Source organism: Cyprinodon tularosa, unplaced genomic scaffold (assembly GCF_016077235.1).
Source record: "Cyprinodon tularosa strain WSP-4 unplaced genomic scaffold, ASM1607723v1 ctg71, whole genome shotgun sequence".
Taxonomy (NCBI): Eukaryota; Metazoa; Chordata; class Actinopteri; order Cyprinodontiformes; family Cyprinodontidae; genus Cyprinodon; species Cyprinodon tularosa.
The window spans coordinates 700,527-717,851 of NW_024039463.1; the positions used below are offsets into that span (position 1 = coordinate 700,527).

The 17,325-nt window shown below is 37.1% G+C and overlaps 1 protein-coding gene across 1 annotated transcript in view; it reads right to left on the reverse strand.

Annotated features, from left to right (window-relative positions):
• ptprq (protein tyrosine phosphatase receptor type Q) overlaps positions 1-17,315 on the reverse strand; it is a 51,346-nt gene extending 34,031 nt beyond the window's left edge. Inside the window, exons 1-17 of the mRNA XM_038268737.1 lie at positions 17,212-17,315; positions 16,882-16,979; positions 16,345-16,513; positions 16,010-16,261; positions 15,717-15,877; positions 9,993-10,104; positions 9,381-9,495; positions 7,936-8,050; positions 4,806-4,875; positions 4,523-4,722; positions 4,209-4,437; positions 3,990-4,118; positions 3,760-3,906; positions 3,490-3,650; positions 647-1,142; positions 393-554; positions 127-306 (exon numbers count right to left, since the gene is read on the reverse strand). Coding sequence (XP_038124665.1) covers positions 127-306; positions 393-554; positions 647-1,142; positions 3,490-3,650; positions 3,760-3,906; positions 3,990-4,118; positions 4,209-4,437; positions 4,523-4,722; positions 4,806-4,875; positions 7,936-8,050; positions 9,381-9,495; positions 9,993-10,104; positions 15,717-15,877; positions 16,010-16,261; positions 16,345-16,513; positions 16,882-16,979; position 17,212 — 2,797 coding nt within the window. The 5' untranslated portion in view covers positions 17,213-17,315. The remainder of the gene's footprint in view (positions 1-126; positions 307-392; positions 555-646; positions 1,143-3,489; positions 3,651-3,759; positions 3,907-3,989; positions 4,119-4,208; positions 4,438-4,522; positions 4,723-4,805; positions 4,876-7,935; positions 8,051-9,380; positions 9,496-9,992; positions 10,105-15,716; positions 15,878-16,009; positions 16,262-16,344; positions 16,514-16,881; positions 16,980-17,211) is intronic.
• Positions 17,316-17,325: the final 10 nt, after the last annotated feature.

Sequence of the window (17,325 nt, forward strand, 5' to 3'; positions counted from 1 at the left end):
GCAGACAAAAAAACAAACATGCATTAATCTTTTACACACGTAGGCTCCAAAGAACATAGATTTAAAAAAGAGAACTAAATATCTTCACAAAAATATTTATAATTTTGAACTGAATGAGCTCTCTACCTGATATTAGCATGCTGGTGTTGTTAGTAACCCACTTTAGGGCTTGATTGCTGCGCAGATTGAGACCATATATGCTGTAATGTGTGATCCGCCCATTGGGATTGATTGGTGGGACCCAACTTACTAGAATTGATGTGGAACTGATATTTTGATAGGACACTTCTAGCACAGAGCTGGGAACTAGAAAGAAAAGGCAAGATATGCTGCAGATTAAGAAACTCTGTGTTTTGGCTCCTGTTTCTAGAAAATGTTGATTTTGTTCGTACCCTGCTCACTGGTCTTCTCAGTGATATCTGTAGCAGGCCCTTCTCCTGCAGTGGTGGAGGCAGTAACTCTGAATGTGTAATCAGTAAAAGGATTTAGATCCGACACCACGTACGAAAGCTCCTCGGATAAAACATCCACCACTTCTTCTCTTACTGTTACACCTGGACAAGTGGTCAACAAGAACATGTTGTCCATGACAGTATATTTAAAGCAGAAGAAGGTAAAAAAAAAGTTGTGTTTAAAGTAAATTAACCTGTAGTTACTGCTGCGTTGCGTGTTGAAATTCGTCCTGCAGAGGATGCGTCACGTGTGGACAGGCGCTGTTGACCTGGAGTCAGGCCCATGTTAGAAACAGCTGAGGTCACCGCCTCTGTGTGTGACTGCTGTATGAGCCAGGATGGAAGTGTGTTAGGTGACACAGAAATCACGGACATTGCAGACGTCCTAGATTCGACATTCAAAGAGGATGGAGTGACGTTTTTTGACTCATAACCCGGGCTGGACTCATCAGCGATCGCAGGGTGTAGAGTAGGCTGAAAATCTGTGTTAGTAGAGTGATCAGTGCTTCTATTTTCTGAGTGGTGAAAGCTGGAAGCAGTCATTGCGGTGGGTGTAGTGCGAGCTGAGATTGTAGCCGTAAACGCTGGTGGAGACGTGACGGGAGTGAGCTCATCAGATCTCTTTCTCCGCCTCAGAAGGTTGTCGACAACAGGATGATTTGTTTGATTCTCAAAGAAATCTGTTATATTCTGAGGGCAGAAAGAAGATAAAAGTTAAGTCCTATTTAGGTCATAGATAATAAATTATTTAAAATCTAAGTTAGGTTTGAAATAACAGCCATGATTTACAAGTTCTGCAATACATATTACTTAAGACGCAAGGAAAATCTGTACCAGTGCGAAGCAGGAAGTGTAGTTAAGTTTGTGTTTAGAAACAGTATAGACTAAGAAACATGTGCTAGATAAAAGGTACATGTCAGACTAAAATGTGAATAAAAAAAATAAAAAAAACTATTTCTTTTTTAAATAAACAAGATTGTTGTGACATCTAATAGTTCAAGCAGTTAAAAGAGGAAAAACTAAAAGGAACGTTGAACACTATAGCTACAACTTTTTCTTTAAAAAAAAAAAACTGTTTTTCTAGTTATTTCACATCCACAGGACTTGGATGTATTTTTACTATAGTGGTGCAGATAAAAATCTTATTTTAGCAAAATTTTTATTTAGATTTAATGTTTTTTTACATTGAAACTGTACAATATATAAAATGATAATTCCTCTTGTGTTAATGCCAAGGTCAACATGAAATCGACATTAGTAGTGTTATACACAAGATTCTGCACCAAAGGGGTAGTAAAGTAGGATAAAATCATGTGAGCTGGGCTGGGCGTTGCCAGATTGTAGTAGCTTCATGAGAGCGCTGAGAAACTGCTTCTTCTTGTTGTTTACATTTCTCAGATTGAATTGGACCAAAAAAGAAACAAACAAAAACAGTACTTTTTTTATGTTAAAATGTCTGTGCCTGGCCTCAGTTAAAACCTGATGAAGAGTCTGAAGTGGTTCTTTTGTTTGGGTTTTGGCCAAAGAAGCCCAAAATGGCTTTTGGATTTTGGTTTTCCTCCTTGATTTCCATTATTCCATCGTGGAAAGGTATTAAAGCAGGGCTCTCAAACCGATTCCAGAAAGGGCTGTGTGGCTGCAGGTTTTCTTTCCAACCAAGCAATAGCACACCAGACTCCAGTCATCCCATGAACTGTGTGCAATCTGAACATGATGACTTGATGAGATAAAGAGAGTCTGGTGTGCTATTGCTTGGTTGGAAAGAAAACTTGCAGCCACACGGCCCTTTCTGGAACCGGTTTGAGACCCCTGTATTAAAGTAAACCCATTTGCTCTTACCATGATTCCATCAATCAGGGTAGTCGGTTGTTATTGTTTGTGTAACTTTTAAACTTTTGTGTTAGAGACAGAGAAACAATGGTAAACAAGCCATTGGCAAGCTCCCTATGTCGATAATGATACATCCAGATGTAGTATATAAAGAGCACAAAAATGTGTGTGCAACTGTGCATACACACAAATTCTGTTTTTAAGGTGTATAAAAAGGTCCAAAATGTTTTATAAAGTTCTTTCATAAAAAAAAATTTCAAAGACAAGTTCAAAAGGATCTGATATGTAAAATATCAGGCTACAACCTCTTTAATGAAGAAAATAGATTCAAAAAATGAGGGAGGTTTCAGTTTTCCTGGGCAAAGGTATAAGTTAAATATTTGCCAATGTCAACTCCCTGGCTAGCTATTCTCCTTTTAACAGTTTACTTAAAACTGAAAACTGACTTTTTTAGCAACAGGTTAAAAGGTGTAGAACTTTTTGAAGCCACAAGTAGAGAAAATTGTACTAAATTAAAAGCCGCTTTATAATTTCTTTAAGAAAGCCTGGTGATGTAAAGAAAAATAAAGCTTGTACATTTAAAAGATGTATTTGAGACATGTTTGAAAAGGACTCACTATGCCACACATTGAAACTAACAAGATATGGCCATCCAATAAAACAACAGGATGGGCAAGAGCAATCTGTTTGCATGACAGCAATAATTTATATACTCCATAAATCTAGGATATATGGAAGAAGGGCAAGAGGAATGTCAATACTTAATGCAGTTGCTGCATTTTGTAACGAGGTACGCAGAAGATACAGCCAATGCAAGGACGAAAGTGCTCTTTGCTGAGGAAAACAAACAGATGATTTTTGTGAATTTCATGCAAAACACTTCATGCAGAGAGAGTCAGTAACCCTTCAATATGGCCCACGGTCTGTGAACAACTGAATCCAAGCACAGGTGAAGGAAAAAATGTCACAAGGGAACATAGATGGACATGTAAAGAGAGGTTTCACAGGGTCATACAGATAGATAACGTTGGGATGGGATAGAGGCTAAATACAGGTAAGAATATCAGGAAGTCAGGTTGTATGGAACAATTATACTGTTAACTATTCATAGTAAGAACACTATCCAACCTTTTTTTGCACTTAACTGTATTTTTGCTAGTTTTAAGGTAGAAGATCAAAGCTGTGGAGACAATAATGTTTGCCTCACCCCTGATGTGAGGGTGATGTCCTGCAGCAGAGTACTGTCAGCCAAGACCTGCAGCCTGTATCGAATTATGGGACCATTGGGCTGGGCAGGGCTTCTCCAACTAACACGAATTGAAACTGAATCCTCGGCCACTGCCTCCAAGTTCCGAACTGCGCTGGGTGCTACGGACAGAAACAAGTTGATCCAAATATTTCTATGAAGGCTTTCTTACTCAAAAAAACATAAGTGTAACATGAAACATTTAAGTGCTTTTTATTATTATTATTATACCTTCAGCTGGTGTTGTTAGAACCTCCTCAGCTGCTGGTCCCACCTCTCCAGCTGCTTTAGCTCGGACAGCCACAATATACCTTGTATAGGGAGTCAATCCAGTAAAAAGGAAACGCATGTCCCATGTGCTGTTTTTATACAAAAACCCTAAAACAGGAAAAGGATTTTTCAGTTTGTGTTAAGTTTTTTCAAGGTATAGATTTATTGGACTACTTTAAATATTAGTTAACCTGTAGGTCCATAAAGGTAAAGCACATAGCTGAATTTTCCAGTGATGATGGTTGGAGAGTTCCACGACACAGAAATTGACCTAGATGTCATGTTCAACACTGATAGGTTTTCAGGCGGATCTTCCGGTGCTGACATGAGTAATTAATTAAATTACAATGAAAATCTTCAAATACTCATTTACAATAAAGATTTAGGGCTGTTTGTTGATTTCCACACACCTGATTCTGGCATGCGAACCATGGTGGAGGCTACCTGTCCCTCTCCATCAGAGGTGAAGGCAGAAACCTCAAAAAGATAGGCAGTGTAAGGTCGCAGCTGATCCACTCCTACTGATATAGGCACGTTCCAAGCTGCTGCGGGTGGCACGGCAGAGAGGGTGATGGGAGGAGACGACGCTGTTATCTCCAAGGGGCTGGGAGTCGCTCGTGACAAGATATCAGCCGCATCCTGGAGACATCAAATTATGCAGAGAGAGAAGTTTTCCAGGATAATTCTGGATAAAAGTTCCGCTTTTATGAAGGGGATCTAGTACATTGCAATGAGGGAGGGCTCCAGTCATGATTTCCTCTGCATTGACTTCCAGCATGCGAACTGTCTGCCCCGTTCGAGCATGCTTTGCTTTGACAGCAAACTTGGTGATGAGGCCATTTATGCGGCGTGGCAGGAACCAGGTAACCATGACAAAGGTGTGATTCTGAGCATACGCCGTCACATTGGTCACCAGGCCAGGGGCTGTGGGGAATCACAGAAAAACACAAGTTTGACCTCGCAGAAGTGTTATTTTGAAAGCATGCAGGGGATGCTTTACAACTCACGTGACTCAGATGTCTTTATGTACAAAGGTTTGCCGAATGGCCCTGTCCCAGCTGCAGACATAGCTGCTACCTAAACAGAGAAAGACGAATAGTTTACAGCATCAATACAGTATATTTCACTTTAAGGTAGTGGAGGATCTTCACGAATTTTTGAAAAGACCTGCCCTCTCCACTTTAGAAAAATAAAAATACACATGCACAACCCTGTACCCACTCACGAAAGGGAACGCCATGCCTGAGCTTGCAAAAGCGCATTTCTCCTTGTGCACGCTCTGTTTAAAAGTTATTGTTTGAATCGCTCATACAAGCTTACTCTTCAAAAGTAGATTTGCAATTTTTTCCACTATGTCAGACTCACCACCGGTAAGTTAAAATGGGGAGGAGCACGTAGTACGGCTTTATGTACACCTATCACCGGAATCAATGAAAATTAAGGGGGTTAACTTATTTTGATGATCCACACGGAAAAAGGAACATCCTCCACTATACCTTTAATAAAGCACCAACATGCATTGCTGTTATAAAGTGACTCAAAACCAGATGTAAACTAAAGATGTAGATGTGTTTGAAGAAATTATTTTATGTATTAAACCAGGAGGATCAGGAAATCTGGTAGTCTACAGTATTACTATGGGCTGCAAATATTAAATAAATCTCACTGTATAGCTTGTCCTTTGTGGCTCTTGCGAGTGGTGTTTAGCTTCCAGGCCAGCAGGACCCTTTTATATCTAAAGGTGATTGCCCCTTTAAGTGTTAACGCCTCAAGGCTTCCCAGTTATTTTGCCTGGAGCACTCCCTCTTTAAACATCCCAGTAAACATATCTTCATAGGGTAAATAATTGTCAAACAGGATTTAAACTTTAACATGATCAAACTGAGGAACGGCACAAACAACAGGGGATCATTGTCTGGTATTCACTGCAGGTGTAAAACAAGGAAAAAAATGAGCCATGAAAAACATTTCTAGTTGGTTCTTACAGTAGCTCAGAAATCTCAGTAAACCACGTTTCACATCAAATTGCTGTCAATCGGATAGAATGTGTCATTATTTGGTGTGCAGCCCTACTGTAAGCAGCCTGCTCGCTCTTAATGCCAAGATCACAGACATATGTCCCCTTTATCAAACCTGGCCCCTGAGAATAGTAACTGTACTATTATTATTTATATAGGCTGTTATATCCATATAGCCTTACCTGTAAACTTCCCATTTTTTTTCCTTTGAAATTTTAACCCCAAGGAAGATGAATACTTTTATGCTGACAAAAAAAATTGTTTTGCTGCAACTAATCTGACTTCTTATTGCATGGGTAGGAAAAGCTATCTGTATTTAATGAAAAAGTATACACATCTAGTAATTTAACAACCTAGATCTATGCAGCACTTCTGGAGTAACAAAAAAGTTCCCTGATTATTAAAGCCTGCCATTCAGACTAGGGGGTTGTACTATCTAGTTGTTCTAGTTATGTGCTGCTGATGTTCAAATCAATTTTACATTATAGCCAAACATGGCTTTGAATCTTAACTCTGTCTTTATTGTAGTGATTTCTTCACTAGGATTCACTAACAAAGTTCTGATGCCTTCACAGAGGCCTTCAGCTGCTGCATTTATTTGGACATTGGTTTTAAAGTATTATACTTCAGTGTTTTAGAGCAAAGTGGGCTGAAGGCAAATACGCGCCACACTTTTCGATTCTCTTTTTACTTCCCCAAGATGACAATATTTCCAATAAAAAAAACAGACATTTTGGAGGTTTAATTTGAAAAAATATGAAGGAAAATTTTAGAGCATCATAACCTTTTATCAGACAGTGTCTATTCTTCTCAAATTAAGCAGCCATAGTCTAATTTAACACCTTCAGAGTTATACCCCAGTAGCTCCCTCTGATCACATACAAAGTTTTTCAGAAAAAATACTGCATCATACTTCCGTTTTATTTTTATATTTATTTTTGTTTTGCACTTTGTTTTTGTTCAATTTATTAGAAAATAAAGCCCCTCTGTGTATATTTACCATAATAACACAATCTTATCAGAGGTACAACATTGCACAGGTGCATAATTGGAAAACAACTTGAAACAATGGAGGCAAGGAAGTGTGGAACCACTAGTGGAGTTGCAAAAACAGTGAGGCAAAATTAAAAATGTGTGAAAAATAGCCAAACAATATGTGATTCCTGGAGGGATAATATTTCAATACCGCTCAATTACAGTATTAACTTTGGGTTTTACTGAAACTGCAGCTAAAGCTATAAAGGCTTTAGTTAGAGGTTAATGGATGCGTCGGTAAACATCCTTACTAATACTGATACTAGTGATAGTAGTGCTATATTTGATGTTGAGGTTTTAGAATAAACACAGACAGCCTTATGAATTGATTCATTGATTAAAATAAATGGGGGTGGGTGGGTTCTGGACTTCTATCTACAGTAGGCTCTGAAAGGATTGTCTTAACACTATCAGGACTGAGGGTTATATTAAATAGTTTTTTGTCTTCTTTGTAGAGTATATAAAGTGACTATGCTATGACTCCTAGTGGCAAAGGTGACACCTTTTCAGTGGTCCAGGAATTGTGTGCAGATGCATTCATAAGCTGGAGAGCCAACACAAATGATGAGGAGGTGAAGTAACCTGATACATGAACACGCTTTCATAATCCCATATGAACCCTCAAACAAATCCTGTGTGTGCAGGTATAATCAGCAAGTGTGTCAGTTTCTGAGTCCATTTGTATAAAGGTCACGGTCGGTTAATGGATTCTGAAACTAATAAGCATGATCGCATTCAAGCTCAGTGACAACAGGCAGTGGAAAGAGCCTTTGCTGATCCATAGATCTGTTTACCTGATTAATAATGTAATCGGGATCAATTACCTGCATTCTTTTCAAATCAGATCACGAGGTCCTTTTGTGTTATCTGCCACAAAGCCACATGATAAGACAAAGGAAATACTTCCAGGAATGTTTGCTCAGAGGCAGAAAGGATAATTACACCTTCCAACACTTTTGAAATTATTTGGTCAATTGGCACTTATGTCCAACTCTCAGATTAGCTTTATAACACCTAACTCCTTTTTAATAAGCCAACCAAAGAAGAGTCCTCATGAAAAATTTGGTAAAATTGTTCATCCTACCTGGATGTGGTATGTTGAACCTGAGGTAAAGTCTGTGATTAGAGTCTCTGGTACATCCAGGTACTTGGTCACCTGTGTGAAAGAGGGATCAGGATATGGGCAAACCTCCTTGTACCTACAAAAACAAAGAAAAAGAATAATAGCAATACCATATTTCAAGATTTCCCTTCTTTTTAAATAGTTTTCACTTTAATAGCAAAAAGTAAAATTGTGATTTAGATCGATAAGCTGAACTGATATTTAATTACTCAAAATATTATGTAAGTAGGCAAGGTAAATTCTTACTAAATGCGCTTATTTATTAAAAATAAAAATAAAAATTTGTAATCTGGTAAAATATCTATTTGTATACAACAGAAAGCAACAATTACTGCTGCAATGGAAAATATGACCTACAATATAAGAACGGCTATCTTTGAGAAAATGGAAGTTGCTTTTATTGGAAGAAGAGGGAAATGTAGAAAGCTTCTTTTGTCCAGCTGACCAACAGTAGCAGAAACTAAATTCTATCTCACTGCCTTTTATTGAAAAAACTTGAAAAGGATAGAAAGGTAGATTGAAAATATGATCAGTTTTGAAAACTGTTCAAAATCTTTGTTTAAACCTAAAGTATAATTACCTTAAAGGAATTAAGTAAATCTAGACAGAATCTGGCTATTTTACTTAATTTTACTGTTAACTATCTAAGGATACATAAGAATATATACACATACATAATCATGTATATAAACTTTGTTTAGAGACCAGCTTGAACCGTATTTTCTCAAAACTTTAGCATATCTTTTGTTCATTATTTGGTTGATATAGGTTTTGGAAAAATGCTAAAAATCAAAATATAGTAACAATGATGTGAAGGAAACTCTCAGGTTCCCTATTTACAGATTAAATCACTTTGTGTGGATATAGTGTTTGCTTGAAGTGTTAACATTACCGTCTATTACATCACAGCATTAGATGAGGAATGTTTGGCTTGTTATAAAAAAACATGTTTTTTATGTTTAATATATCTATTTAATTCTATAATGGACATGTATTGCTTTTTTTGAATAAGGAACTGTGAAATGATCTAAAGAAAAAAACTAAGTATTTGACAAAGCTGTAATAGCATACAGAGTTTTTCCATAACAAAAAAAAAGCTTCAATACTTCTGTAAGAAACTGCAACTTGATTTTCTCTTGATATTTTAATGCACATATCTTACAGTATATGTTCAAAGGGGCAAATCCACCTAGAATGTAAAAAATAGATATTAACCTGAATTTGGCAATAGCCAATAGTTCAGCCCATATAAAATAATTCTGGCTGGGCCAGGGCATCAAACATTTGGATTCTACTATATAAGCTAATTTAAGATGATAGTTTTCTGTTAAAGGAAATTGAGTCCCAATTATTGCTAAGACATTTCAATGTTTGAAAAATATATACAGAAAAGGAGCAAAAACTACCTGATTACATATCCATCTATATTTGTACCAGGTTGCATGGTCCATGACAATAGAATCCCATTAGACCCAACAGGTTCTCCCTCGAGGGCTTGTGGAGGACCAGGTACTACAGAAACTTGGAGAGAACCAGGAACAACATTATTCAAATAAGCAAATCTTATAAATTTGTCACTCAAAATGACCATCCGTAAAAAGAGTTTGGTACAAATTGGACAGATTATCATGACTGCAAACTCTTCTGACATAGTATGAGCTATATTTAAAGAGTAGCAAAGCTGGTTTTAGTGGAAGGTATGCATGTGTGGGAGTCTAAACATCCACATTGTATGTGGCTAAAGCCTGATGAATAAGTCTTTACACAGCAGTGGCATTTCACTGACATTCACTCCAGACGCATTCATCCGGGGGTTCAAAAGCTCTGGTTAAAGTTACCTAAAAGGAGTTAAAGCAATGAAAGAAGTACACAGATCCACACACACACTTTATCTCCCACTCAACTCATCCTTTGCCATGTGCCAGGGCAAAAACCAGAGAAGACCCTGATTATACATTAAACTGCATAATTAAATCAGGCATATTCAACAATTAGCTTTGATCGTAAAACCATCTCACCGCTCTGTTTGGTAAGGATGATGCGACTCACTCCAGGGCTACTTTTTGATGCGGAGGCTGCAGAGACTGTCACAGAGTACTGCGTCCCAGGAGTAACATCCACCACGTCAGCCTGTGGACACAGAAAAACACACACCTTGTCCAAAACCATCTGTGAAAGCACACACTGTTTTTATATCTGATTTACTATCTGGGTTCCAACATGCATTTTTTTTTTCAGTTTTTCAAAATATGTTACTTTTAAATTTTCCTTGCTATTGAAAAACAAAAAATGTCTACCTGTACATAGAGTTGCATTGCTGTAAAAAAAAAAAACAGTACTTTTTGCAGACAGCGCAGTATTTTAAAAATTCCCTTATTGAATTGTGGTTTGCTTTATTTATTTGCATATTATGTGTTATCTATGATTAACCAAAGCAGAATTCAGTTACACTCAGTGATTCGGTCTCCTGCCAGGAATGTACAATTAAGAAATCAGTTAATCTTTTCATTATCTATGTTTTTGGTCATTGTTTTTTTTTTCTTTTTTAAATACTATTTACTTTTTTTCAATTTTTAAAGTTGTAGACATGTCAACTTAGGTTCACAGCATCCGAATAAGTAAAAGGCTTACACATCTTACATGTACAAGGAATTGCTTTGGTGATAAAGTACATAGACAATCATAAACTTGTCATTAAGAATTTTGGAAACTTATATTGTAGAATAAGAAATGCAGATTGTATAGGGATTATATGAAATTAAATAAAAATGTGCAACTTTTTGATAGGAAGAGGACAATACACTAAAAAATATGACGTTAATTGAATAGTGGTGCTTGTCTTTAGATATTCAAATAATTGGCAACAGAAAAGGGACATTTGGGGAATCAGGCTTTGTTTTTTTTAGGCTAACTCCAACGTCCTGCAACAAAAGCAGCTTCCAAGAAGAAGCTGCTTTTGTTGCAGGACATTTAGGTCCTTAGGGACCTCACCCTACTGTCAGAGGGTAAAGTCTAGAAGAGTTTTTGTCCTGCTTGAGAGGGGTCAGCTGCAACCTGAAATTTTATGAAGAGACAAAGATAAACCTGAAGCTCAATGCAAAACAATATATGCTTGTGTATTATGGTACATTCATGAACAATCACATCTTTTAAAGCACTTGAAAATAACAAATTTTAACGATAAATTGCATGATAAAAATTACCTAAAGGGACATTCAGACTGGTAAATTTAAATGAGATCCACATCTAGGTATAAGTTTTTAAGTATAATTCTAATTCTTCACACTTCATGGATGCAGACACACACACACAAAAAAATAAAAAATCCAAAGACGAACAAAATAACATCTCCATTTAACATTTGGTAAAAGAATCTTGTTGATCCTGAAGGCCATTTAATATAGTATTTGAGCTTTAGACTGATGAGAGAAAAGTTCAACTTCATATTACACCAGGTGTAAAATGAAATCAGCATACAAACGGATTTTAATTAGGTCATACCTGTCTGATATAGAAATAATTTAATGAATATAAATAGTTAACTTTGACAAAAAAAATAAAAACAAAATTAATCTGTTTTAAGCAAAACTGAAAAGTATGCAGATCCTATATTATTGGGAGGTAAAATGGGTCAACAAGTGTGGCACTGAAAGTGACGCCAACTAAATCTCTAAACAGGTCGGTGTCCTATAGCTGCAGGTCAACCCCACAATTCTCTCCCTATACTCCACTGTTTAAAAAGACTCTCCATGCAACTTTTAAGTAAGTACACGTTAAAGAGAAAGTTAGCAAATTCATTGTACTGAATGTTCCCAGCACTTTCCAAGCTAAACAAATAATTTCTGTACTCCATTCCACCACTGTATACATTTGTGAAAAGATCCCCAGAGATTTGGGAGAAAAAAATGTCACTGAATAGTTATGATTTCAGTATTTTCTATTATTTTGCCACATTTGTATTTCCACTGGAGGTTATGAAAACCCAGTGTTTTTGTTAGTTTCTTATTATTCCCAAATTCCAGTCCAGAGTCATGCATTTTCCATTATTGTACCAACTTAGGCCTGGCAAAGGAAGTTGGATATGTTTTAATGGAAAGCTTTGCTGAAAACCAAAAATGTGTGCAGCTACGTAGGAACATACCTGAAGATTATTATTTTTTTCTTACAGTATCTACCCCACGTTTTATAACTTCCCTAAATGAAAAGGAATCACTAGGTCAAAATTTTCTTCAAAATCTCCACAACCATGTATACTGTAGCCTGTCGATTTAAACTATATTCTGTAAATGGAAAAGCATCTTTGAAAATGCTCAAAAGGTGAAGGCCAAAGCTACATTTTAGAGTAAAAGACACTAATATTCTGAAACTATCATTATTTAGGACTGTAATCCATGACTAAGAAGAATAAAGGTAGTAAAGAATACAAAAACCAAGCACTCATGAGAGGAGGAAAGACAAAATCTAAGAAAACAAGAGTCAGCAAAACAGACAAACATAATGCAATTACAACGGTGAAGCCCCAAAGAAAAAAAATGTAAACTCTACAGAGAGGAAACTGGGAACAGTTGCAAAAAATTGACTATATTTTTTTCTCCAATAAAATACGGTATATTAATGATTTCTTTACTGCATATGCTCAGTTAGACCCTCCCCTCACCAGCAGAACAGAAAACAAAATCAAGATCCTATAGATTTATAGAAAAAAAATTAAATTTTTTAGATTAAACTTTCTTTCTTAAGCTGTATTTTTGTTGTACTGTCCTGGCCATTTGTATGAATTAAACACAAATTAGATTTACTTTAGAGTGATATTGTTAGATTGTGCTGAACTCTGTGTTTCTAGAGAGAAATATTTTTTCGTCAAAGCTGGCATCTTGGGAATGGTTGCAGCATCATCCTCAAGCTGGAAAGCTCCTTAAAGTCCAGGGAAGTGGAGCTGCAGTACTGAATGTGCAAGTTTATTTAAAAGCTTATGTGAAAGTTATTTTTAAGCCCGTTTATCCAATATAGATGGATATAAAGGCTTTATTGTGAAATTGCTAGATAATAGCAATATCATAATAAATCAGTTATTTAAAACTCATGTTGTATTTGGTATGACTGTTTCACCACGAAAAAATAATAATAAACAATTCAACTCATTCTTAAGCTTGTGGGTTAAATTCCTGCTTTCTCCTGCAACACCTGGCAAGATACTTTAATGCAAAGTAACCCATGAATAAGTATATGGATTTGTGCATATGGGGAGTGGGAGCCTAGTGGTTAGGGCATAGAGCTTGAAATCATGAGGTTCTGAGTTCAAGCTCCACTGCCACTCTGGGTCTCTGAGCAAGACCCTTAACCCGACACTGCTCTCCGGACGCCTCACGATGGCAGCCTACTGCTCTCCAAGGGGATGGGTAAATGCAGAGGTAAATTTCTCCAATTTGAGATTATTAAAGGTCAATTATTTTTATTTATTATATATTTCAGTACAACAGGATGAATATCTTATAAACACTGCTTGTTATAATAACCGATTAAAGTGCTTGATTTAAGTACCCACAGTGGGTACTTAAATCAAGCACTTTAATCAAACAATCTACATTTTATGCCATTTCCTACAAAGAAATCTAAATATCAATGTCTAAATGCATCAGTCTAATGTCCAACTAGCAAGGTACTACTTTAATGTTTAAAAATATTTAATCAATAAAGTCAAATTCTCACTATTGTAATTAGTCTCTTAAATGTAGGCATGCTGATTCCTTGAGGTGGCAGCAATTAAAGCCACATAAATGTGAGACATTGGTCTGAACATAAACAGCGAGGGGTTCACTGTCATCTAGTAGTATCCACCTCTTATTTATGAGATTATATTAAAAAAAATGCTTTTAAAAATGAATGCAGCTATGGACAGGGCGTTTTCAAAGTAATCAGGTTCCTTGAAAATTTCACATCCTGCACATTAAAACACTGAGACTTCTCTAAATCTTTTTTTTTTTAAAGCCTAAAGCTGAGTCGCATTGGATGGGGAGAGCTAGGGAGCATTTTGTAAAGTACTGAAGCATATTTTCAAGAGGATTTTGATTTAGACTATTACTGGGCCGTTCTAAGACATAAATACTATAATATTGTAGAGCTTCTGCTCCATGTTTCAGATTATTTTACTGCTGGAATGTTAACCTCCGCCACAATATTCAGTATTTTGTAGCCTTGAACAACTTTTCTTCTAAGATGAACCTGTCTAGGTTGAAGTGAACTCCCCCAATGGAGCTGCCAGCACCATTTTTTACAATGGAAAACCAAAAGACATAGGTTTGATCTTAAAAGAATCTAAATAAAGACGGCTAAACTGTGTGCCAAGAAAAATAATTCTCAAGCCAACACCCTGCTGTATGACTTTGAAACTGGTTCAGCTGTCTTTGTTTGCTCTTGACTCCCCCCCCCACAAAAAAAAAAAAAAAGATTTACAGTGAGATTCAGTCGAATCAGGATTTACGTCCACATACTCCTCAAAACAAGGTTGGGCAATAGTAGGCACTTGAAAAATAACAGTGCTGCGCTTTGTATTAGGACAAGATTTACTTGTGCGAATGTTTTTAAATACACATAGAATTTTTGACTTCAAATCTATATATTTTTATGGATAGGCATAACCTAACCCCTGCATTAACCTTCTCTACTTTCTTTTCATGAGATCTCTGTTGTGTTTCTTGGTTTTCATAACCACATTTATTTTCCAATGTTCTCTAACAAACCTTATAGGACACTCAGACTATCATTGGAAACAACTCTGTATAATTCTAGTTGGATTAAAATAAATAAAAAGGCTAACTAGATGACTTTTAAGGGGAGTTGGTTAAAGTACGGATACATTTCAGGCTATCAATGTAAAGGGGCTAGAATCAAATCTACAACACATCTTTTTATATCTATTTTTGGGACATTCCATGTCCTACAAGATTTTCAATAAGATTTTAGAGAAACTCATTGATGTTTTAGCAGTAATCTCACAAAATGTGAGATTCCATAAGTAGAGATACTTTAAAAGGAACTACATATAAATAGCATGTGTAAAATCGGAGCTATTCACAGGTTCATTCTTACCTGTGAGTGTACCTTTCCCAGGTTAACGGTGAGCATAAGAACTGCTGATAAGAAGGCCATGCTGCTGGGTAGTGGAAGTAGACTATAAGTTTAGCCACAGCAGGTTAGATGCCTCCAAAATATATGTGTCCAGTCACAATGCGTAAAAATTAGCGGCAGACAACAAGTTAAATTGGTATCATCCAGATCTTGAGCAAATTCAATAGAGGCTTGATCTTGAGGTATTCCACAATTTCTGTGAATCCTTCGATTGGCACACAGCTAGAGCTGCTCCTCTTGTCTTTTCGCCTCTCTTGGGAGAGCTGCTTAAGCAAATGAATGATTCAGAGCTAAGCTCATGAGGCCAACTTAATAAATAATGTGATCCATTACTCAACTCTGTGCTGGGTTTTGTCTGTATGTGTGTGTATGGTGTGTAAGGTTACGTTCTGGGAGATATTGGACACCTGGCAGTCGGTATGGGGTGGTTCTTGCTTGAATGGGAGGAGATGTTGTTTTTTACAGTATGTAAGGATGTGTTTCAGTGCATTGAATTCATAATAATAAAATGTAGAAACACTTTAGATCTCGGCTTTCAGAGCAATGACTTTTGTTGTCTTCAGGGCAATGTATTCAGAAAGCATTTTTGTGATTAAACTAGGCTGTGTGTGTACCTGGATGTATTCATCATGGACAGGGTAAAATGTGACTGCTCCTTGGTTTGGTTGCAGTCTCACTTGGTAGTGATCAACACACCCCTCTGGTTGCAGCCAGCGTAGTGAGAATGCACGTTCAGAAACGTTGAACAAATGCAAGCCTCTCACTTGCTTTGGCACTAAAAAGGAACAAACGGGAAGAAACAGGGTCAGAGGGAAGGAGAAAGTTACTGTAAATCAAAGTAGACCTGATGAGGTCAGGTGTGATTAACTGAGCCAGTGATCAGTAAAGCTCTTGAAATATCATCTACCTGTGGTGACAGTCAGAAAAGCAGCACTTTCTGCTGTCACTCCTCTCACTCTCTCGGCACTCACGTTGTAGCTGCACCCGTCCAGCAGGCCTGTAACCACAGCAACCTGCACCTCTTTAGGAATTGTGAGTACTTTTGTGACCGTAAGGTTGGCCACGGTTACTCTGTGAAAGTCGAACTCCCCAGGTGCCCCGTCCAGGCTCACAGAGAAGGACGAAGAATCCACCTTATTCAAACGAAGGCTGCATTGTGCTGCAGGGTGTTAAGGACAAATTGGAAATGTTTTTCAGGCATATGTCCTGAATAAGATTTAGGTGTGTGCTTTTGTTTCTTACGTGTGCTGAACTCTCTGTTTGCTTCATGGCTACTGTCTGATCCCAGAACACTCTGAATGCTGACCCCATAGGCTGACCCCGGGATCAATTCTCTGACCTCATAGTTTGTGCTCTCGGTGAAGACCTCAGTCCACGATTTCCTGTCTGCAGACAGCAGACCAAAACGAAGCTGGCAAAGCAAAACACAGAAATATTTTTTAACAAATAACAATAGCAATACTAGTCATTTAAAGGCTACTTCTCAAAAATCGTTTTGAACATCTTCCCTTTAGTTTCATGCTAAACATTGTTTTAAACAGTGTTTATGTACTTGGTCATTGTTCCTGGCAAAATGTCAATGAAGGCTATTCATCTTTAAACGGTTGTAACCAGATCCTTATTGTGTTCACAGTGGTTACCATGCAACCACAAAATGAATGCAGGTCGTGGTTGATAATAATAGTTTGGATAGATCTTTTCTAATAGTAAACATACATGGATATATGTACATCATAAATTTACTGTGTTTGTGAGATCTTGGACAAATTTAAATGTTACCTTGTACTTGTCAACCTGTCCTGCTGGTGGCTTCCAAGTCAGAAATACAGACGTATCGGAGTGCTCTGATGTAACCACTTGCTTTGGCATCCCTGGCACTTAAGTTGCATGCAGTTAAGAAACATTAAATATCTGTAGTTAGTATTTGAACCAGCAAAAGAATATGTTGAAAGTTGTAGAGATTAATCTTTTCATTTTAAAATATGAAGTGCTACATTGAATTCTTTGGTGCCTTATTGATAAGTGTTTATATGGTGGAACATGAGATGCACAGGCCAGTGCTTTTCCTGCTCACCTGTAGCACTGCAAAACTTTAGAGTTTTAACTTACTTGTATACAGGATCACAGTACAAGGCTTACTTCTTTTTGCCAAACTAGTCGTGATCAGCTCAATTGTGTACTTGCTGCCCTCAGCAAGGCCTTGGAAATTGTATGATCTGTTAA